The sequence below is a fragment of the Saccostrea echinata genome, unplaced genomic scaffold, assembly GCF_033153115.1.
Source record: "Saccostrea echinata isolate AGI-Se365-2 ecotype Australia unplaced genomic scaffold, CSIRO_AGI_Sech_v1 ptg000027l, whole genome shotgun sequence".
NCBI lineage: Eukaryota > Metazoa > Mollusca > Bivalvia > Ostreida > Ostreidae > Saccostrea > Saccostrea echinata.
In genome coordinates, this window is record NW_026889776.1 from 1031073 (window position 1) to 1056220 (window position 25148).

Genomic DNA, 25148 nt, shown 5'->3' on the forward strand with positions numbered 1-25148 from the left:
GATTACGTCATTTAGATATTCACCAGACAGGAACTTGGTTATTATAGATTTTGTACATTGTAGTTAATCTAGTAGTTTTTCTTTGTTTATGTAATGGTTCCCACCCAGTTTCAAAGTAAAGTAAATCTTTAAAAACCAATAAAGTAAGACCTGTGACAATTCGAGCAGCACATAATTGTAATTTTTCGCTATCACCCATATTACGTCCACCCCACACCGAGGAAGAGAAAAGGAAATATGACGTTAATTTGATGCATTTCTCTATTTTAAACAGAAAAAGCCTCAAAATGACCATTTCAAGGGTTATTTTCCTTAAGAAAATAGTGTCCACAGCCGTCGCCCACATTTATTTTCGGATATGTTATGTAATTTTTTTTTTTTTTTTTTTGAAAAATCACATATCTCAAAATCTTTGTGGGCAATGCCTGTGAACAATATCATCTGAGAGAAAATCCAATTGAAAATTGCTGTCTTCTTCAACTTTTCAAAAAATACGGGAAAATGTACAAGTTTATGACGTCACAATTAGCATTTAGAAGGTCATGAGAGAAAAATGATATGTATGACCATTCTGCATGTAATTTCAATCATTCAGAAAGCATGAGTTTTAACTTTTTACATCACTTTCATTTTTAAGAAAAACACAGGGCAAGATATGTATTGAAACCGTACCTTGCTCTTCTAATTGTGGCCTGATAATACGGAAGCCGGTTGGTGCCAGGTAGAAAAAATATTTTATCTGGCGGCCGCCAAATAATTATCTGGCGGCCGCCAGATAAATAACTGGCGGCCGCCAGAAAGTTATCTGGCGGCCGCCACATAATTTCTGGAGGCCGCCAGATAAATTATCTGGCGGCCGCCTGAAAATTATTTGGCGGCCGCCAGATAACTTTCTGGCGGCCGCCAAATATTTATCTGGCGGCCGCCAGATAACTTTCTGGCGGCCGCCAGATAAAATATTTTTCTACCTGGCACCTACCGGCTTCCGTATGATAAAGGTTGTTAACATGAGTGAAAAAGTTTTCCGTTTTACTACAAATTTAAGTTTTTTTTAACAAACCCATTTTTTTGAAGTGTTACGCATTTGCTAAAACGGTATCAATATGTGTGGACCAACGAAGATCATACAAGAAAAAAATCCCTAAATATTTATGCAAGAAAACAAATTCTAACTGACTTTGCTGGAAGAAGAGTGAATAATAGCATACATTTTTTTTTTCTCAAGCTAAAAAGTATTACTTTAGTTTTTGAAGGATTAAATTTGAGAAGCGATTTTTTTTTTACGAAGTTAAGTTTGTTTTCAATTGTATTGACATTTTCAGAAAACTGCTGCAGGGAATTATCGTCTGCAAATAATCTACAAAAACTTGTCATTTTTTCAGCAACATCATTGACATATACATGTATAAGAAATGTTAAGGACCTAACACTGAACCTTGTGGGACACCTGCACCTAAAGGTTTTTCATCAGATAACAAGTTTCTGTATAAAACTGTCTGTGATCTTCTTTGTAACTCTTTAACCAATTATGCAAGTTTCCCTCTATACCATAAGTTTGCGTAGAAGGATTTTGATATATTGAAGATGCAAGTTTGCACAAATCCTGACACTTGGGGAAAAGATTGGACCAAAATAAGGGATAAAAATTTAAAATTAAAATATTACAGAACAAAATGTGGATCCGTAGAACCATCTGGGATAGTGGAAACAGATGTCTTGGAGGAGTTAGCATGAGAATACATGTACATGTCTAAAGAAAAAAAATGTTTTAAAGTGTTTTCTAAACATCAGCCAAGGCCTTGCATGCTTGATTAGTAATATACTTTGAACTACAAGCATCCCCAGGTAGTAATAATATAAGTTCGTTCAAATCATTCCTGACCCTTGGGGTATGGTAGCACCTCAAAAATTTAATGGAAATAATATTAGAAATATAGTCTAAATAACAGCGTTAGCATTTGTTCTATGATCCGTTAAAGTAATATATAACTATAAGCATCGATCCTCGGGTACTGCAGATTTAAGTATTTTCACAGGTGTGGCATATCTATCAATTTTAATGAGAAATATTTGGAAATGAAAAAAACCTACGTTCTATAATAATATATAATCACAGGTATTACATGTTTTGTTAATTTCCTAAGAATTTCGGCGAGATTGATAGGTGTGCCAAATCGTAAGGTTTATTCAGGTATAGGTAGAAATTTGGTGCTGAAAATAATTTCAACAACATTCAACAAAATTTGTTATCTTCTATTTAAAAAACGAGGAGAAAGTGATCTGAAACATATATTAAAACCATCTTTGAGGTTTCAGATACATTTTTGCTGGGGATAATTTCAACCAAGTTTGTTAATTGTTATCTTCACGTTTCTTTTTCACTTTTTAACGAAGATAAAGTAGGCTGGAACCAATATTATGGTCATTATCAACGTTCCGTGTTACATTTACCGAGAGTAATTTCAAACATTTTATTTCCTGTACAATTCTTTGCCACTTATAATGAATGTAAAGTAGGCCGGAACCAATATTATGGTCAAAATAAACGTTCCAGGTTACAATTGCTTGCAGTAATTTCAAACATATTTGTTACTTTCTTCTTTCTTTTTCACTTCAATGAAGATTATGTAGGCTGGAACAAATATTATGGTCATAATTGACGTTTTAAGTTACAATTTCTAAGAGGAATTTCAAAAATTTTGTTTCCTGTACAATTCTTTGCCACTTTATAACGAATATAAGGTAGGCCGGAACCAAAATTATGGTCATAATTAACGTTACAGATTATATGTGCTGACAGTAATATCAAAGATATTTGTTACTAGGCTGTTTCATTCACGTTATACCGAAGATAAAGTAGGCCAGAACCAATATTATGGTCATAATTAACGTTCCAGGTTACAATTACTGAGAGTAATTTCAAACATTTTGTTTTCTGTACAATTCTTTTCCACTTTATAACGAATATAAAGTAGGATGGAAGCAATATTATGGTCATAAATAACGTTCCGGGTTACAATTGCTGACAGTAAGTTCAAACATATTTGTTACTTTCTTGTTTCATTTCACATTATAACGATGATAAAGTAGGTCAGAACCAATATTATGGTCATAATAAACGATCCGGGTTACAATTGCTGGCAGTAAATTCAAGAATATTTGTTACTTTTTGTTTCTTTTTCACTTTATAACGAAGATTAAGTAGGCCAGAACCAATATTATGATCATAATTAACGTTCTGGGTTAGATTTACTGAGAGTAATTTAAAAATTTTGTTTCCTGTACAATTCTTTGCCACTTTAAAACGAATATAATGTTGGCCGGAACCAATACTATGGTGATAATTAACGTTAGGGTTACAATTGCTGGCAGTAATTTCAAACATATTTGTTACTAGGCTGTTTCATTCCCACGTTATAACGAATATAAGGTAGACTTTTCATGTCCAAGACATAGTGCAATGTCGATATCGATGATTCGATATTGATTCGATATCGACCAAATAGAGAAAAGCTATTTTATCAATTTAATTTTGATATTGACTGTGATTTGTAAAATTTTTAATTTTAGTTTAAGGTATGCTGACTGTGATATCGATATCGACGATATCGACTATATCATGTCGATATCGTATTTATATCGATAGACTTAGTATTTTGTTATTTATGTCAATCATCATAAAACTGAATGCTATGTCGATATCGTCGATATCGACAATTCTGATATGATATCATGTCGATATCGAATTTGTTCTGCAGAAATATTAAGATAATTGGACTGATGTAATAGCAAAATAAATCTTTATTATATCGTTGAATCATTAGTTGAGCAGAAGATTCAATGTTTTTTTTTAAATCATAACCTTCAAATGCATACAACATTAACAGAATCAATTAATTAACCCTGTAGTTATCCAATACCTACATATTTATTCACTATGTATTGACTAAACATATTTTCATCTTCTCACTATGTTTTGATGTATCTCATTCACGTAAAAATAGCTGGATGCTGATGCACTTTTGCTTATGCTGATTAATGTAACAAAATAAGTTCCCTGCACTGTACTCCATGCATTTGGCTATTTTGCTACATGCGGAAAATAAACTTTATGTCAATATTTTATATTGCTTAATAAGCAAGAATCCGACTTTAAGCATGCTTTACTCATCTAAACCACATATTTATTTTTTTATTTTGTTGCTAAATGTTTAACATTCTTTCTTGTATTCTAATTCAAAAAAATAGCCTGTTGTTTAAATTTTACACAATGATTACTTGATAGGCACAATTTAGCAAAGGGGAGTAACTCTCATTCACTTCATTTATTACAATTTTGTACTCTGTTTGAATCCCAGGAGCAGATAAGAGGCACATTTCTTCATATTTATACATTAATATTATTTTATTTAGTTTGTTTGCTTAATATCAGGTGAAAGATTTTTGAAGCATTAATGCATTTTCGCTATATAATCAACAGAACCCCACACAAACATAAGAACCCCCGGCCATGAAATTCTCAATTTTGAAAGAGGTATCCTTGCTCATCACAACTATACATATAGTTTGTTTTCTTGATACCAAGAAGCAGAGGAGATGTCACTTTTAGTATATAATAAATAACCCCCCTCCCCCCGGAACCCCCGACCCCGAGGGCGCATAGTTCACAATTTTGAAAAAAAGCATCCTTGCTCATCATAACTATATATGTATTTAGTTCATTGGCTTAATACCCAGCAGCAGAAGAGAAGATTTTCAAATAATTAATGCATTTTCACTTTATAATCATTATAGCCCTACCATAACGCAAGAACCCCTGTCCCAGGGGCCATGAAATTCACAACTTTGGAATAAACACCCATGCTCATCATAACTATGCATTTAGTTTATTTGCTCTATACCAAGGAGCAGGGGAGAAGATTTTTTTTAATGATAATTGTATTGTCACTGTGTAATCAACAGAGCCCCGCCCTAACAAAGACGAAAAACGTCAGTCAGCATTTGACTTAATGATAGATTGTATATGCTGACAAGGCCATTGTATCGACCATAGATCTAACGAAATGATGACTTTAAACGAGACTGTTCATATTCTTGTTTCATCAACTTGTTTGTCGATAGCTTGCCCCGTTTTAGAAATTGTTTATACCGTAGAGCATGTTCCTGCGTATCGAATCAACTAGGAGACAAAACCCCCATATGCAGTTGATAAGGGTATATTGCTACATAAGTAAGGGAAGTTCAAAATTGAAAAATTGAAGTCAGCACGTTTATCATAAAGCTTTGTTGTTAGGTTACCATTAATGTCTTTTTCTAGTAAAATATCCAAATATGAAACAGATGTGTCAGACTCTGTGGTATCTTTAATTTTAAGCTCACTGGGATATATCGAGTCGACATATGAATGGAAGTGACTATTGTTAATTGATAGTACGTCGTAGTACGTAATATATATCTTAATGTCGAGTTGAAGGCCACAGCAAGTGTTTTCTTCTTCACATGTAGAAGTTTTTAATAAATTTTGCTTCATATGAATACAAAAATAGGTCTGCTAATACGGAGTTGCAATTGCTACATGTAAAATAGAACTAAGAAAATTATGACGTAAACAGTAATTTATTGAATTACGCGCCATCTAGCTTTACATGTCACTAGTATTTAGCGAGGTATTTGCACGTCATCTAGCACTAGTAGTGTTATGACTATTGGTTTTGCATGGGTGATCGTGTGCTTTGCATCGATGACCGTTCGTCTCGCAACGGAGCATGTTAATTTCAATTTAAGCTTTTCTGGTTTTATTTTAGTATTTATTTTTCCTTAAAAATAAGTTGTTCATTTTGCATTAACTTTATTTTTACCCTAACTGCCGCCCACAATAATGTGAAAGTGACTTTGCGCCTGATTCACAATCTCTTTTATAAAAAAAAAGTTTGTATTTTCATTAAAATTTCCTTTATTCCTTTAATTTTAAAGCAAGTTATTTCTAATGAAAATAGACATAATCATTGAAAGAACTAATGTATGCAATGTATATTTTTTTTTAGAGTCACCTTCTAATATTTCCATAAGCGAGTCATACACTGAGAATGGAATTCTGAGAATCAGAGGTACGGAAAGCAGTAGTCTCACATTAATCTGCCTTTCAGTTGGAGGAGTACCGCCTGCTAATGTTACTTGGAAGAGAGGCTCACAGATTCTATCCAGTGGAATAAGTCAGACCTCATACACCTTTGCTGCATCAAGTAATGATGATCTCCAGAACTACACGTGTGTCTCTAACAGTCCAGCTTTGACTAGCCCGATGATGAAGGATGTACAGATTTATCTTAAGTGTAAGCATATGTACATGTATATGTAGATACAATCTTCGGTAATTGGTGTCATGTATAGATCTAACTCCTTACATAAACACCGCATTAAAAGTAGTCTTGAGTAAAGGAGTTCCTCTGGCTTAGGCAAAGGATAGATACTAAATCTGTAATAAGAAATGCACATTCAAAAGGGGAAATGTACATGTACTTAGATTAACCACTTGTTAGCAAAATAAAGTCATTCTCAGATGCCATGACTAAATGATTAAATGGGTGTAACCGGTCGAAGGGGATGCTTACTACTCCGCTAAACCTTATTACGCCTCTGCTGTTTACAGTGAAGTGTGTTTGTTCTGTTTATTATGAATTTGGAGCTAATAAATTTTCATTGTTTATCTTCATATTGCATTATGAATATGTCAACCATTCTTTGATTTAAAATCATCGTAGAAAGATATCTTTTTAATATCTCTCTATTCCCTCTGTTTCTCTCTCTCTCTCTATTTTCTATACATTTCTTTAATGGATTCATGTCGTATGTTGTACATGTTTAGTTTGAAACCAGATTACATAAACCATGATCAAGTGAAATCAAAATAATTTCATATTAACTTTTATGTGCTTAAGTGGTTATAACTGTGCAACCGTTTTGTAGAAAACACAATTGACAAAATGCAACGAATAATTCTTAAAAGTTTCAAAAAATATGGAAGAACATTAAGAAAATTGAAATTTTACAAACGCATATTTCATCTATTTCCAAGGAAAGGAAGGCCATTTCTAAAATATCATATGTAAATGGCACATCAAGATTTTGAGTTGGTGATTAACATTTCTCTGAAGTTTCATTTAGATTTTCCCAGCCATTTGCGAGAAAATAGGTCTAGCAATATGTCGCACGACTTCGTTAGCGGCAACATAATTATATTATTATATACATAATTATATAAAACTATGAAGGACATTCCTTGTGTACCAAGTACAATGGCTGGGGAAATGGAAAAGGATTTTTATTTTATAACTATAATTATCTCTTTTTTGTATTTGGAATACGCAGTGTTATAATTCACACGTAAACGTACAATACGAACAATTCATATTCTTGTCATTGTTGTCTTCATTAATTTTGAAAAAGATGAGAAAAGAGAGGGAGAGAGAAAGAGAAAGGGGTGTGTATGAAAAAAGAATGGGTGACAGAAAAAATGACGGAGTATATCAGCATAGATGATGAAGGAAAAAGGATTTAGCTAAATTTAAAGTATAGAGTGCCATTTTTTAAACCCCGAACAGAGTTTATCCTCAGAATATTTCTTACACTTCCAATCCATACCATTTGGGATTTTGATTGAACGATTTTGAGACTTGACATTTTATAAAATTCTTCTAATTCTAGCATTGTAGCCTTTCAAGATTAAGGATCAATTGCAAGGATTATCATTTTGTCACCTACATATTGTAACATTAAGTATTCTGTGTCGTATATCTTAATTCCTTTGATATTTTCATTATTTCTGATTTTTATAACAGTATTTCAGCACATAAGAGAAAAATATATGGAGAAATTGGGTCACCTTGTCGACAAGCCAACCGCAACTTAAAAAATTTAGATAAAATTCCTGCCTGCAACACACATGAATTTATATTATTTTGAAAAAAAATATCCAGAGACAAAGACCTTCTCAAAATCTATCATGACTAGAATTCCAGAAAGATCATGTAATTCTGTGTAGTGCATCAAATCATATACAAGACATGTGTTCTCTCCAATGTACATATCTTCCCGATATAAGCTTCGAGCTTAACGGGTCTCTGTATGACATCATTAGAACTGCTTAGTCTGGACTGCTTGCTCTTAAGACGCATTTCTGAATTATGTAGTCAATCTAAAAACTGTTCTGTGGCAAGGATCTCACGTACGTCGTTCGTTGCTGTAGGGTAGGCTAAGTTCACAAGCCTCCCTTTATCCTTGCCCATCTCTGATAAACCCTTCGCTGCTTTCTCTCTCCTTTCTCTGAGCTGGGTCCGATACAGCTCTGTTTGGTTCAGTGGGGCAAATCTATTCTGCAAAGTATTGACTAATTTTGCATATTCTGTCTTTCATTCCTGAGCTGATTACCGAGCACACCGTGTGCTAACCCTCTAAGAGACGCATCTTAATATAACCCTTTTTCGTCTCGTTCCATTTATTTAATACACTCACAGACTGAAAATGAGACAAATAGTCATTCCACATACTGTTCCATTTATTTAATACACTCACAGACTGAAAATGAGACAAATACTCATTCCACATACTGGAACCTCATATATTGCAGGTTTAACAGAATCCCAGGGCTTTAATCTCTACTGATTTTAATTTGTATCTGTTGCCAGATGAGTATTTGTGCTATATTCCGAATGCTGTCTTTGGTTTCCAGATCTATCATCAGTTTCATCACATATGCATACATCCTCAGTACTTGTATTTCCAAGCACTCTATCTGTCCGTCTTGTAAACGGTGTACTCGTCCGTGTTTGTTGTATGGGTTTGAGACACCTGAAACATTTTTCTGAAGAGCTATCAATCGCAGAAACTCATCTATCTCTTTACTTAGACTTAGTCTGTCTATATAGTATGATATGTCAGCCGTAGACGTGAAATTGTTAAAGTAATAGTAAATCAGAAAACATAACAAACCGGATCTAACCCAAATCCTGACACTGCCACCAATTTTTGAACCGTGTTTGGGTCTGTGTATTTGGTTTTAGATCCGTTATCAACAAAATTGATTAAACAAATGATTGTGTGAGACTAGAAATAGAACAACAAATTCTAGCAAATGATTAGAAATGATAGGGGACAAAGCATATGAAATCGATTGAGTCAATACATAAAGATAATACATTTTTTTGACATACAATGTAAAAATATATTAAAAATGCAACAAATGTTACCATAATATACTTTTATAATTTCAATCTGCATCATGCAGGACTGAATTTTTCAAAAATCATAAAAAGTGTGGAACATACTTTCTACATATATAAATTATATGTTCATTACTTTTACAAAAAAACATATTAAAGGCATTCTAACCTTTTGATTATATCATTTAATTTAATTACATAAAAAATAATACAAAAAGTTCTGAAATAATATTTATAATGCATCTAATATTAATTGCTAAGTTTCATTAAAATTATCTAAATCTCTTTCAGAGCAATACACTGATGACTTTTTTTTAAAAGTAGCAATTTCTTATTCAGAAGACTTATAAAGGCATGGAAACTTGGTTCTTTTTTAATTAATTCCAAATTGGATGTAAACAATGAATGTTTATAAAACTTAATTAGAAAGCAAAATTCAGAATTCAAACTATCACATTTTTTTCTCATACAGATCCTAATGCAGCATTTTGACAAGATAACTTGCCTACGTGGAATATATATAGATTATTCCACCATATTAGAAAGTAAATGTTCCAAAATGTTGTAACCAGTAATAAAACTTGAGTTTCATAGTATCTTCTTTTGTACACAAAAAGCATTGGAATGACGTTTTAATTTGCATTTGAAACAGTAGTTTATTATGAGAATTATGAGAATACCCGGTAATATATGAATTAGTTTATACTGTAAAGACTGTAGTGATGTTTCATTACAACATACAAAAGGGACCATAATTTTTTTCCAAGTCTGCTTGTGAGAACTTTGTATCAAATATTGAACACATGTTGATACTTCATTTAAACTTTCTGCAATAATCCAGTAAAGGTCTTTGCAAGATATTTTTGACAATGGACTTCTTTTATTGTCAAAACTCAGGGTCAAAGAATTTCCGTTGAATGAAACTTTTTGTTTTGTCTCATATATTTTTGCCAATGATATGGAATTGCATTTGTAAAACAAAAGTAATCAAAGAAAGGTACATAAAAGTCAATTTACTTAATTCTCCATGGCTTAAAAAATCATAAGTATCACCATAAATATCTCCAATGTATAAGATACCTTGTTTATAATGGAGTCTTAATTTTATTTGTCCAAATTATTTTTTTTTAATTTAAAATCAATGTTTTAGGTAATGAGGAAAGAAATCTTGGCTTCTACTACCAGAGTGAATGTAATTTAACGAATTTATGATGGAAGTTGTTTATGATAATAAAAGTATCCCGAAATACATTTTATGGTTTAAATTGCCCATTTCCAAATTCATGTGATAAAAGTCTTTACGGAAATATTGACTATGTGTTCATTTATTTTTTTGCAATTTTCTTCTCATTCTGATTTGAATTTTATCTTAATCACGTATGCAGTTGAAATTGTTCTAAATGTAATAGACTAATGCAATTCAGCGTTAAAGGAATGCAAAATCTATTTGAACACTTAGAAAATAAATAAACTTGCAATGCAGTGACGATTATTACGAAAATGAAATATTATTTGTAAATTCCCACTAAGAATCACTAATGTCAAAAAAAATTTTGAAAATCTTTTTATAATAAAGCCAATGCAAGAATTTCATGACAATCTGTCAAGGGAATCTGTTCATCGTTGGCCAATGCAGGCATTGCACGAATATCTAAAGGGCCAATGCAGGCATTGAGACTTTCTTTCACTCAATGGGCAATGCAGGCATTGCCTAACTCTCTAAAGTGTCCACGCGGGAATTGTACGACTATCTCAAAATCCAATTCAGACATTGGGCGACTCTCATGAGAGCCAATGCAGGCATTGAGAGACTCTCTCAAGGTCCAAGGCAGGCATTGAGAGACTCTCTAAAGTGTCCACGCGGGAATTGTACGACTATCTCAAAATCCAATTCAGACATTGGGCGACTCTCATGAGAGCCAATGCAGGCATTGAGAGACTCTCTCAAGGTCCAAGGCAGGCATTGAGAGACTCTCTCTCAAGGTCCAATGCAGGCATTGGGTGACTCTCTCATAAGAGCTAATGCAGGCATTTGGTGACTTCTCAAGGTCCAATGCAGGCATTGGAAGAGTCTCTCAAGGTCCAATGCAGGCATTGGGAGATTCTCTCATAAGAGCCAATGCAGACATTAGGGGACTTCTCAAGGTCCAATGCAGGCATTAGGCGACTCAAGAGCCAGTGCAGGCATTGTACGACTCTCTCAAAGTCCAATGCAGGCATTGGGCGACTCTCAGAAGAGCAGGCATTGTACGACTCTCTCAAAGTCCAATGCAGACATTGGGCGACTCTGTCAAAGTCCAATGCAGGCGTTGGGAGACTCTTCCAAGTAATCTGTTCCTTTCAAAAATATATATCGTCCTTGTCAGACCTTCCCTTTAACGCAGACATCAAGAAATCATTTAATGATGAAGATTCTTTTCTCTTGTTTTTACTTACATTGACAACTTGCAAGATCATATATAACAACAATTTTAACTTTTATTTTTTTATATTAAAAAAAGAATAAGCGGAAATCTGAGCTGAAATGAAACGATGTAATTTTAAAGAAATTTTTTTTTAAAAATAGCTTTGGACAATCTTATTGCATTGCCAGAACACTGTCTTCCTCAGGTCCGTATATTTAAGGTAAATAGCGGCAATTAAGAAATCCACGTAATTTCCTTCCCGTGGATTGAGCAGAAATTGTGATTCCACGGAATTATGACCCCATGGAAAAAATATACGTTTGCAGTTAAAATGAATATATGAGGTTTGTTCTCATTTAGATATATGAGAGAGTGATTAAATTTAAAAAAAAGTGTTGGAATTTCTCTGTATTAAAAAAATAATACACTTGCAAGCTCTGTATACACTCACAAGGTATGTTTATGTCACCTATTCCTATCACACGGCCCCTGGAGTGGTTCAAAAATGGCAAAAAAAAAAAAAAAAAGATGAAAACACACACACACCCCCTCACACACACAGTGTGTTTGTAAGACCCCGATACTCACTACACGTACTAGGTAACACACCAGCAAGTCACTACATTTTGAAGAGTCACCACTTACACTCATGTAGTGAGTTTTCTAAAGTGTTGAAAACGGAATTTCGCACCGTATATTACCCAGAAAATACAAAATTGTTCATAGTGTGAGTTTCCGGTCTGAACGTGATTTTTTCCACACACATTTTCATGCTGCACCATGGCGTTTACACACTTTCCCCTGATGGATTTTTTGCGCATGCGCACGAGTAACTTCCGTGAAAATGGACATCAACAGTAAAAGTAAGTTATTAACAACATATTTTGACAATTTTTACATAGTACAAAATCCGAATTAACTGTTTTTGACATGTTTTATTATTATTTAGTCGCTTAAAGACCAGAGTACTGATAAAAAAAATTATAACATGATTTTAACAGATTATTTTGTTAGAAATGACATTCAGTTAAGGATGTGAATAAAGTTGCACTTCTTCTAAGGATATTTTCTCTATTAATTGAAATAATTAACTTTAAAATAACGTACCGTGTTTAATGAAATTATTATTTTAAACTTTAAAATCACTTTTATATGTTACATAACATTTATTAATATTGACTGAATTTCCTCGAAACTCCGACATTTTAAAGTAGTTTGTCAAAGGCAATGCGATTGCAAACAGATAAATTAATAAATTATAGGCCCTAAGTTTGTCTTTTGTGCACTTAACATTAGGGTATTGAAAAAAGTCATTGTGAGTTACTGTTTGTAAAAGTAGGATGAGGGATAATCCGAATTTCCTGATCAAGAATGATAAAAGTGGACTTACCTTTTCTTAAAAAAAATTGTTTAGTAAATAAACGTATGTAAATATTTTAGTTAAAACAAGTGAATTTGTTTTAGTGTTCTTTTATCCGTTTGTTTGGTTGTTTTTTTTTAGTGTTTTTTATCTGTTTTAAACAATTCATTTTAAATAATGTTGCCTTATCTAATGAGATTATTTCATCATCTCTAATGAAATTATTTCATCATATAATCTCACATTTTATATACCAGTAATTTGACTTTACCAGAACTTCCTGAAAGTTAAGTTTATTTGAAAGAATGAGTTTGATACAATTGCAAAATATTTAAAAGGAAAAATAAAATTCTTTCATATTTGCTTTATATTAAAGAACAAGTAATTAAAATAATTGTTTGCTTGTTTACCATCCCTTTGAAAATTTTTTATCTCATACTGAGATGCCACCACTTGCCGGTGGAGGGCCAAAAATTTAGACCTGTGCACCCATAAGCAATTATGGATCTTTTTCATGCCAGCGCATACTATGAAACAGAAGCTCGGTATATACTGTCATCCAAAGGACCTGTCCCCATGTCCCGCAATGAGATTCGAATCCGCAGTGTAAGCTGCGACTCCAGAGCAAATTCTATAACCACTACGCATGCTATTAGTAATTAAAAAAGATAAATGTGAGTTAAATGGAAAGAATTTTCAAGCTTTCTTTATGCAAAAGGACGGGAGCAAAATAAATCAACATTTTTAGACTAACATTTGGTCGGCTTTCAGTTTTCAGATTATTTCTGCTGCTGTAGGGTCAGTGCTGAGTTTAGTAACTGAGATTCTTTAAATGTGATCATATTTACATGTAAAATTTGTTGAATCAATTTCATTTTCATTTATTAATTTTTTCCCTTATCTATTTATTCATTTTGCCATTCAATTGAATAGTTTTAATTTTATGACCAATAATGTGTTTTTCTATTTTTAACCTAATTCTTATCAATTAATTTTTCATTTGAACTGCCACCAGACAGGTTGTAACACTCCAATTTTACACTGTTGTAAAAACTGAGCAAACTTGACTTAAACATGAGGTCTTTTTGTTAAAATCTGTTAACCTTTACACGATTTAATATATTATAACTACCATAATGGTTGAGATTCAGTATCTCAAACACTGCTATCTAGAATACCATGGATATGTCGGAGTGATTTTGTGGTCCAACCATATATTATTTAAGTATATTATACTTTCATGTAACTTAGTTGAATCTGATTCGTCGAGAAACATTTGTTAAAAAACACTATTACCCACTGAATGATGAAGTCATGCCCTCCGGCATAGCAACAGTCAACAATGCTTGATGACGGGTGATATTCCAAAAATAGTGACTGCGCAGAATTTATGCATGCAAGGTTCACTTTTATATGTATTCGCATAAAACATTCAGCATAATATAATAAATATTGCATGTAGTTGAGTGTAACATTGAAAATTTTCACCCCAAGAAAACCATTGTCAACTGAGGCGCAGCCTCGGTTGACAATGGTTTTCTTGGGGTGAAAATTTTCAATGTTACACTCAACTTCATGCAATATTTATATAATTTAACCCTCGATATCCTGATTCCTTGGGAATCTTGAAGTTCTTTCTCAGTAATATAAAGTTTGAGATTGTATTATATAAATACTGCATGTAGTTGAGTGTAACCATGGTAACATTGAAAATTTTCAGCCTTAGAAAACCATTGTCAACTGATGCACAGCCAAGGTTGACAATGGTTTTCTTGGGGTGAAAATTTTCAATGTTACCCTCAACTGCAACTACATGAAGTATTTTTTATATCATACTGAATGTTTTATACAAATACACATTACAGTGAGTCGCCCACATGGTGCAGTGGTTAGAGCGTCTGCTCTAGAGTGGCGAAGTAAGGAGTTGATCCTTACGTCGCGGGTTCGAATCCCACTGTGGGACGTGGAGACCGGTCCTTCAGATGAGACCGTATAAACCGAGGTCCCGTGTCGCAGTAGGTGCTGGCACGAAAAAGATCCCTCACTGCTCAATGGCTGTAAGTGCCGAGCATAGGACAAAATTTGCAGCTCTCCACCGGCACCTGGTGGCGTCTCCATATGAGTGAAAAATTCTCGAGAGGGACGTTAAACAACATACAAACAAACAAACACATTACAGTGAACCTTGCACGCATAAATTCTGCAGAGTCAATATTTTTTTGGAATATCACCTGTAGTCAAGCAATGTCGACTGTTGCTATCCTGGAGGGTGTGGCTTCATTATTCAGCAGGTAATAGTGTTTTTAACAAATGTTTCTTGACGAATCAGATTCAACTAATTTAAATGAAAGTATAATATTAAAAATTATGACTTAGTCGGCCTTTAATCTATCTAAGAGTACTACAGTAAGTAAATGTTTGGGTTTTTTAATACATATAATACAATACAGAACAATGTGTTTGGATATAGCAAAGAGACAATCTCATTTATGCAATATGTTGTAAAAATGACAATTTTAAAAAAATATCTTGGAGTGGGGGTCCTGAATCTGCCACTGTTAATGTACCTGAAAGTGGTCAATAAATCACAACTTACTTAGGGAAGTCATTGATTACTAGTCTGATAATTAGTATGGGTTAGGAATTAACAAGACATATAGTGTAGATTGAAATAGTAATACCTGCTTAACTGGGTTAGCAAAATAACAATGAAACTCCAAAAATTTTAAATACAGTCAAACCTTGATATCTGAGGATTCAAGATATCCAGGGCAAAATACCCAAAGAATAAGGGTTTGGGACTTCAAAATCCCTTCAACATATCCATGATATTCAATATATCAGTGTCATGGATACTGAAGTTCAACTTAAGTAACTATTACTTGAAAACTTGATATGTTTATATACATATACACTATGCATATGCACTATATGTTTGCACTATATATATACACAAACTAATTCTCATTAATTAGGAAACAGCAATATGTTGTTATACAGATATCATGATTTATCGAGTTTGGTGATGAATTGAATTCGCACATTTTAGGGTAAATACAATGTACAGAGCTACAGTTTATTAGACTTTTCAATAAGATTTCTTGTCGCCTGCATGACGCAGTGGTTAGGGTGTCTGCTCTAGAGTCGCGGAGTAAGGAGTTGATCCTTACGTCACAGGTTCGAATCCCACTGCGGGTCGTGGAGACCGGTCCTTCGGATGAGACTGTATAAACCGAGGTCCCTTGTCACAGTAAGTGCTGGTTCGAAAAATATCCCTCACTGGTCCTGAGTGCAAAGTATAGGTCAACATTTGTAGCCTTACACCAGCAAGTGGTAGCATCTCTATATGAATGAAAAATTCTCAAGAGGGACATTAAACAACAAACAATCAATCGATCAACAAGATTTATTAACTGGAATGAAATCTATAAGACATCAGGCCTAAGGAAAAAAAACATGCTTGTATACATGTACCATTACTTGCTAATAAAAAATAGGGTTGATAGGTAAAATTTTGTTTTTATTTTGTTTAATTTTTTTTTTATAAAGGCATAAACATTGCAATTCATTTTTAGACAGTGGCTATTTATAGCCACAGGCTATTGCTGCTGGTCTGGGCTATGAATAAACAACAGTGTAAAAACACGGGGACCCTAGCGGTGAATTTTGCAGGGACAAAATAATGAAAGTGGAGTCGTTTCGATGTTCGAAAATAAAATGTACATGGTTCTCAAGTTATTTTAATGACATTTCGTTGATGGGCGCAAAGTTTAATTCCTGATATTTCCCCATTTTAATATTTCTCGCCTCATGAATATTCATTAAACTACACCGACTTAATGTTAATTCGTACAAAAACTGATTCGTATATAAGGAGTCAATTCATATGCAAACCACAAAAGTCAATTCATACATAAAGTTTGTTGAGTATGAAACAAATGCAAAAAGTTAGTACGTATACACGTCCTTTTTTACGTTGTGTAAACGTAAAATTTCAATAAAATTTATTAAAAATAAAAAAAAAAAATCTGGGGGAAAAATATTTATGGATAATGGTTTCACATTACACCTTACCATCTTAGGAAATAAAATAATTATTGTTAAACCAACACACTCTCGGCGGTTTCTTTGCTGTTGGATGTGTGACAAACACTTATTATACGAGATGTTCCCAATTTGGTATTCCCTAATTACGAGATACTCCATGCTTGGAAAGCGTCAATCCCCAAATTTCTCCATTTCCGAAAATTCAGTTAACATGATTCGAGGACTGCGTATTCCTTGTTGCAGAACTGCATGTTTTATTTGAGACATTTTGTGAAATTTTTATACAATAATACGTATACAGTTTATTGAAATTTTACGGTGTCTTTTGATGAATGGAATTTCTAGTATCTGTTGACGATACTATATTAGAAAAAGATATATTTTCGGAATGGAAAAAAATCACGTCCTCTTAAAGTTTACATAAAAGAGAGTTGTTGAAGGCAGATACGATGCCATTCTGCAAAGTTAATTTCGGTTCTATCTAAAAACAAAAGTAACAGGACATGAATGCCTTACCCAGGATAAATTTTGATGAAACAAGGAAAAAAGTATCAGGCTTCTATTGTTCAAAATCAGAGTAAAGGAGAAATGATGAGGTCAAGGTCAAAGGAAACTTTATAAAGGTTTGAAATATTATGACACAGTTGAATAACTTTCACCAATTTTGTGTTATTGTATGTTTGATAGAAATATTATGAATACTTTCTTTAAAAAAAAGAGCTGTAACTAAAATAAATAGTAAGATTAATGATTAACAAAAGGAACAGGTCATAATTTGGACACAGTTGAAATGTTATCACCAATATGTGTCAGTGCAAGTGCATAGATAAAAATAAATTAAAAGATTTTTATAAGACTAAGCTACAAAATAAGGAATAGTGAGGTCAAGGTCAAAGGGAAGATCAAGATAAAAAAAATTGACATAGTTTATCAGATATCTCAGATATATGTGTATAGATAAAAATATCTTGAATAATTTCTTTGAAATTGAGCTAAATGCAGATTGAAATAGTTGGGTCAATATCATAGGGGTCACAATAAAAAATTCAGGACACATTTGAATACTTCTTACCAACATGTGATAGTACACTGTATGTGTATTTGGATTAAAAAAATTCTTGAACAGTTCCTTTAAAACTGAACAAAATGCAAAATGAAAAAGCTAAGTCAAGGTAAAAAAAAAAAATGGACACATTTGAATAGTTCTCACAATATATCATTGTGTGAATTTAAATAAAGATATCTTGAATACTAAGTATTTCCTTTGAAAATCAGCTGAATGTTAAATTCAAGTGTAGTAAAGTCAATATAATAGGGAAAGTCAGACTTTCAGAGGATTGTTGGAAACATGCATTAAATAATAATTATTTCTGATCTTTAATTGTAATATTATTTTTTTTTAGTTTTGAGGGTAGGGGAATCATATTCAACATTTTCTATTATATTGTCAATTTCTATCAGAGCCTTCCTATTTGTGGATTTTTTTATGCACTGTACAGCAAATACCTGACCATCATAGATTTATTTGCAACTTTTATGAGCCTATATAGCCTATATAGCAGGCAACACATGTTTTTTCTTGGAACACTTTAGATAAACATACGTTTAATACGTAAATATTTTTTGGAAAGAATTTTCAGCATAATGTCATGAACCACAGAAAGCATACAAAATAATGCAACATCCGCTTAATAAGTATATTTGGCTTCGTATTCTTAATTACTAGGATAATTTGAATTGCAATATCAATTACATTCAAGTTTCCACAAATTTATAGTCCATGAATAAGAGACTAGGCAATATTATTCACCAGAGTGGGACCAGTGCATAAACATAGATTTATAAAGTCTTAAATAAATTGGTCCCATACCTTCCACTGCAGTGAAAGAATATATTTCCCGTCCTCATTTTGTATGAAAATTAAATCAAAGTAAATTAAAGTTCATAAATACACCTGTACATATATACAATATAATATGACCTTTAAATTTCTCCTTCATCAGCCATGTTGAGGCTGTGGTATAGATGGCTACTACTTGAAGGGTACAGACTCCATTCAGTTGCAAAATATTTGGTGATTTCCTTTTCTATATGAAATATTTGGGAATTTTAAATGTGCATGATTTTGCAGGGGCGTAGCTTCCATTGTGGCAATGAGGCAACTGCCTCACTAGATTTTTCACCACCACCACACCTTTCCATAATCAACAATACATTGCAGATAATACGTAAAATTAATGACATTTCTTTTAACATTTAATCTAAGCAGTTCTATAATGTTGAATTGAAGTTTTAAAGAAATAAAAGCAAAGTTTAATAAGATGCGCTTTTACCTTTAAACGTTTCAAAAGTTTTAGTAAACATTATATTTATTAACTCGTTTACATTCTTTTACAATATGTAGTATCATGCTGAAGTCTTAAATAAAGAAACCAGTACAGCAAATGAAATTTCATTGCATTTTAAAACTCCAACTGTATTTTTTGTTGGAGTGCCCCCCTCCCATGACACTACCCGGAACCTTCTGGGGCCTTAAGGCGGCCCCAGACCTCTTGCTGCTACATGTATGGTTTTGCCTCACTAGAATTTAAAGTCAAGCTACACCCCTGTTTTGGATATCATGCAACCTGAAAATGTTTGAAAGTTGTAACAAATCTTACTTGACCATGACATTTTTTATTTCTAAGGAAATATGACATGGATTGTTTTTCTTGTAATTCTAGCAGGGATATATCCACTGCAATTCAATCAAGGGTGTAAAGAGATTTTCCTCTGGTAAATTGTATTCTATACATCCTCAGAGGCTGAAGCAGCAAGCTAACTTGTAATACAAGATTTGATTGTAAGCCAGCTGGTGTAATTTAGTATGTACTATGCACAGCTTGAGCCGAAGGTAAAATATTGTGATGTCACAAGGCATAGTTAAAAAGCACTGGGGCCTTCTGCACACATGTATGGAATACAACACAGAGTAAATCCCCTACACCCTTGATTCAGCCTCAAGGTGTATTGAATACAATCAGGGTAAATCCCTGTACACTCTTGACTAAAAGTATATTATATGCTTCTAACATACTGTCTAAATCTTAAATGTAGCATACTTTCTAAATCTAAATTGATTAATTAATTTCCTGATAATTTGATTGAATTGATTAATTTGACAGTTTTGCACTGAAGGCCAGGTCTAAATTGTCCAAAAACTAGGAGGAACCTGTGATTTGAGGGTTTATTTCATGGTTTTGAATTACTATTCATGAGTCTTTTCTCATTTCATAATAAAATCAGGGACCTTTACTAGGAGGGGGTTCGGGGGGGGGGGGGGCAACTCCCCTTTTATAACCAAAATTATTCGAATAAAGATTAAGAATTTTATTATTTTGTTGTTGCTAAATATTGCATTTATAATTTGTGTCCCAGGCCCTTAATCTTTAGACACCCTTCTGGATCCGCCACTGCCCTACAGTTACTGAGTTATATAGATTATGTACATGATGTATGTAGGGTCTTTTGTTGTTAAAATGACTTGTCCCACCCTAAAATGGCTAAAATAAGTACCTTTGCCATCATACTTTGCAACTGTCCCACTCTAAAAGTCATAAATATTGCCTGCATATTACAAGATTTTCATTTTTCAGAAATGTGCTGGTTACCGGAAGTTCACAAGAACCAGTTAAGCGAAGGTAACACCCTACAACATCATGAACATGAGCATGAACTGATCACTGAGACTGCATTGCGCATGAAAGACAGTTTTGTAAGTATTTGTAAGCTTTAAAGTATAAAAATCTTCTCTTGTTACTTTTGAAGATGGAAATTTAGAAGATGCTTGAAGTTCATCGTATGTACTGTGAACTTTGGAAAGTTGTCACTTAGTTGAGAAAATTCGAACTAGGTCAGTTGTATGTGTCAATTTTTCGAAACGATAATCTTTATAGTGCCCGTTTTCATTTTTTATACACGTACAATGAACCCAGTTGGGCCTGCATTACAGTCTATCCTTGTTTGGGATTGGGAAACACAGAAAAGTTACAGTGTCTGTTTAAGGGTTTTTGGTCAACTCGTATGATCGTATCTAGCCAGTAGGTCAGATCTTCTCCTACAAGTAAGAGCCTCGGTTAAACGTCCCTACGCTCCTTATATACCTCGGAGCGCCAAGTCAAAAGTATATCGCCGTGAACCTCTAGCATGTTGAGTAGATCAGATCAAACCCAATAGGTCAACTCATATTAATGAAACGACAAAATTCGTAACCAGGAGAATTGTTACAAGCTGACTCCCCTATATAAATTGATGACAACTCATAACTTAACAATATTAACAACTTATTACCCCTTTTGAGGTCAACATGGTGAAATACGGACCCAAGACTTGGTCTACGAGGTGAACTGACCTGACCATAGATAGAATGTTCTATCGTTAAAATGATAAATGTCCTACGGACCCTGTTTAATGATCGAATGCATTCCGTGTATTGTCTATGTAGCAAAGAAAATACGGGAGATAACTCTAACTTAGTGCATTTACTATGAAAAATCCCGAGAGTTCTGAATGTCAACATGGTGTGTAAATTTGAAACGAGTAAAAAATGTTGGTGAAAAAGTGTTGAATTCTTCCATTATATGGATGAAATTTTTAGATGAAAGGTATTTACAGTCTCAAAAAGGTTTTTTATGATTAATTTGACTGTTATTTTCAATGCAACTTCATTAATTTTCTTCAAAATCATTTCGGAGCGATTCTGCAATTTTCTGCTATATTACTGGTATAGGGGAGGCATTCTAACTGTAGTGAGGGCCTGTCCCAAGACACAGTTAGATTATTCTAATTAACCTGAATAAGGCCACTATGAGGTCAGGTCTGGTTAGCAAGTCGGTCATGTAAAGGGTACTTCTTTTCACCATGTGGAACTTGTATGGGGTATCAATTGTTTTATTATACCGATAAGAAAATTATATATTATACACTTGAGTGCATGATATTGCATTACATTACCAATGTTTTTTAAATGGGATCTTGATTCACTAGTGAAGTTGTTTATGCTGACTTCTGCAAGTCATGTAAGTTTTTGCATAATGATTTACTGATTAAAACAATTTTTGATTGACAGTAACATGCATTAAATTGTTATGCCCTGTTCACACGGAGAGTTTAATTCACAGTAAATTAATGCGAAGTAAATAATGTGAATTAAAATAATGTGAATTAAATTGTGTTCACACGACAGCTAATGCGAAGTAAACTAATGGGAATTAAAATTTTATTTCTACAGTAAGGCTATTCAGTAAGGCTATTATGACGTCATTTTCAAATCACGTCACCTTATGCGCAGCAAACCCATATTACATTCTGTCATAGTGTCTGTGCACATTTCAGTGATTAACATAATTTTTCTTTGTTTTCCACTAAAAAATAGCATAAGTATCCATATCTGTCCACAGACATGTGGTATGTGACTTAATTGTGCCATTACGCATGCGTCAAAATTTAATTCGAATTAGCTTCGCTTAGCATTCACACGGAGCTAATGCGAAGTAATTTAATGTGCAGTTAATTAATTTGAATTAACCTAATTCGCATTAAATTCCCTGTGTGAACGCGGTTCAAATTTAATTCGCAGTAACTTATATTTAATTCGAATTAAACTCTCCGTGTGAACAGGGCATTATAATTGAAGGTAACTTTTACTGAGCAAAATGAAAATCTGGCGCAGAATTTTACGATAAAGAAGAGCCAAGTCTGCATTTCCTGGAATTGAATTGTAACAAAATTTTTTCAAATGAATAAACAAATAAATTTTTTGACTTATAGGCCCTAGATCTGTTGTATTCCGTATCATAAACAGACAATGCAAATTTTATAACACACTTTTTTAACGTATAATCATTATTCTATGCATTAAGTCAGGGATCTATATACTAACGGGATAGGCATCTCCTTCAGTACCTTGTTTACTCGCCCAAAACATCACACACAACACTACAAGTTTTTCAAACTATGTTTATTCTCAGTAAAAAATTTGTTTTTCTGATAAATGTAATCTGTTCTTTTTGTTTATTGGAATGGATATTTAATAAATTTTAAAGTATACGTTGTAAAATAATCTAAATGTAAAGCAAATTACCACCAAATTTTGCAATTCTCGGCCGATCAGGGGCATGTGTTGATCTAACACGTTTAAGTGATTCAAATTAAGAGATAATTATGGGATATTCCAAATTATTGACTCAATGAAATTGAGCCTATGATATTTTCTGAAAGAAAAACAGAGGTCAGTATATATATATATATATATATATATATATATATATATATATATATATATATATATAATTATAATAGTAACTTGATCCGAAGAGCCGTATCATGTCAAGTTGACATGCACGGATCATCAGATCAAATGAGACGCGAAGTGTCGAGTTTGATCTGATGATCCGCTCCTGTCAACGACACGTAATACGGGTCTCAGGATCAAGTTACTGTTATAATGATAAATTTATTATATAACCCTTTACAACTAGCAAAATATAATAGAAGGAAACTTTTAGGATCAATTACATAACTTTTATCCGTTAAGCAAACCATTTTATCAAGGAACTTTTTGGTCCGTGAGAATAAAAACAGCATTTATCTGTGTCAACTCAAAACCATATATGTTTGTATGTTAACATGTTAAGATTTGAATTGCCTTGGGTACGACTTGACTATGGCCATATGACATTGGGTGGCAGGGGATAGTTTCATACTATAGTATGCGCTGTCAAATTTCTTTAAAAACTGAGGTATCCCATGATTGATGTGATATTTTATGTAGAAAAATGAATAGAATAATTATGGGATTCATGTACATGTGCAGTGTAGCAGAGCTTGCTGAGAAAAATGATGTGCATCATGTAGGTGTCACAATGATGCTTAGCATATATATATAGAGTTGTAAATGCGAAACTAAGACATTTGGTCAGTCACAGAGGAAATTCAGCTGAAAAGCAGTGGTGTGCATCTCAGAGGGAAGGTGAATGGCCCCAGATCAATTGGTGAATTTTCATTAGGGCATGCATTGTTCTACAGAATACTGGGTGTTTTATCCTGCTCACTCGGGAATGGGATGGGCTGTATAGGTGCGACAGCAGCCCAAATCTTGGAAAAACAAGCCAAAATCTTTGGAGACCTCCAAGTGCATTTTCGGTACATGTGCACTTTAATATATAGGTTACATGTTATATGTTGACACATTTTTTGAGTTATAGATATATGAAGTGCAATTAATTAGCACCCAAGAAACTGCCCCAAACTATCTGTTTTTATTGACCTCATGCATATGCCTACCCCCTCGGCACATGTTTGGCATTGAAAAGAAAAATTATCCCCTGCCACCTTGATAACAGATATGTGGAAATTAATTTTCTGTTTTTAGAACTTCATGGAGATTTGTCATCTATTACAGCAAGTATTTAGAATAAAATATATTTAAACCAAAATCATTTTTTAATGCCAACTTTTAGAGATCAAAGAGCGAGCCTAGATAATTAATTAGAATTTGTTAGTATGGTATTTCATTGTACATGTAAGGCCATTCCAAGTTTTTTCTATGTTTAGCGTCCGCGTGTGCCTCGGTTTTTTGACATCCCTTATCAAAAAAAACAAACAAAAAAACAAACAAAATCAGGAGTCCTGAAATTGTTTATTCTGGTCGAAATCATTGAATTCTTTCAATTTCTCTAAGTATTTGTCTACAATATGCCATATTTGGAATATTTTAAGCATTTAATACCTTGATTTTGCTGAGGAATAAATATTTCTACGAGAAAAATAGATTAATGGAATCATATCCTTTGAATGACATCATTTTTATGACTATAATGACTTGTGTTTTACTTTTTGGTCTGTGTGTTTTTTGCGAATAGGTAGGGAGGTATTTGAAAGATGGGTGGACGCTAAACATAGAAAAAACTTGGAATGGCCTAAGGTAATATTTTCTATGCGCATCAATTTCATAAATCTGTGGTGCAGCCATGCAAAATGACTTGATATTTTGGAGTTAGGAACCACATCAGAGGAAAAGTTTGTTGCTTTGCCAGTGGATGTCAATATGTTGATATGTTGATTGGTGGCTCTGATTTT

The 25148-nt window shown here is 33.3% G+C and overlaps 1 protein-coding gene across 1 annotated transcript in view; it reads left to right on the plus strand.

Moving 5' to 3' along the window:
• The window catches only part of LOC133193090 (B-cell receptor CD22-like), a 239232-nt gene that overhangs the window by 25597 nt on the left and 188487 nt on the right, over window positions 1-25148 (plus strand). The window contains exon 2 of the mRNA XM_061329064.1: window positions 6045-6332. Coding sequence (XP_061185048.1) covers window positions 6045-6332 — 288 coding nt within the window. The remainder of the gene's footprint in view (window positions 1-6044; window positions 6333-25148) is intronic.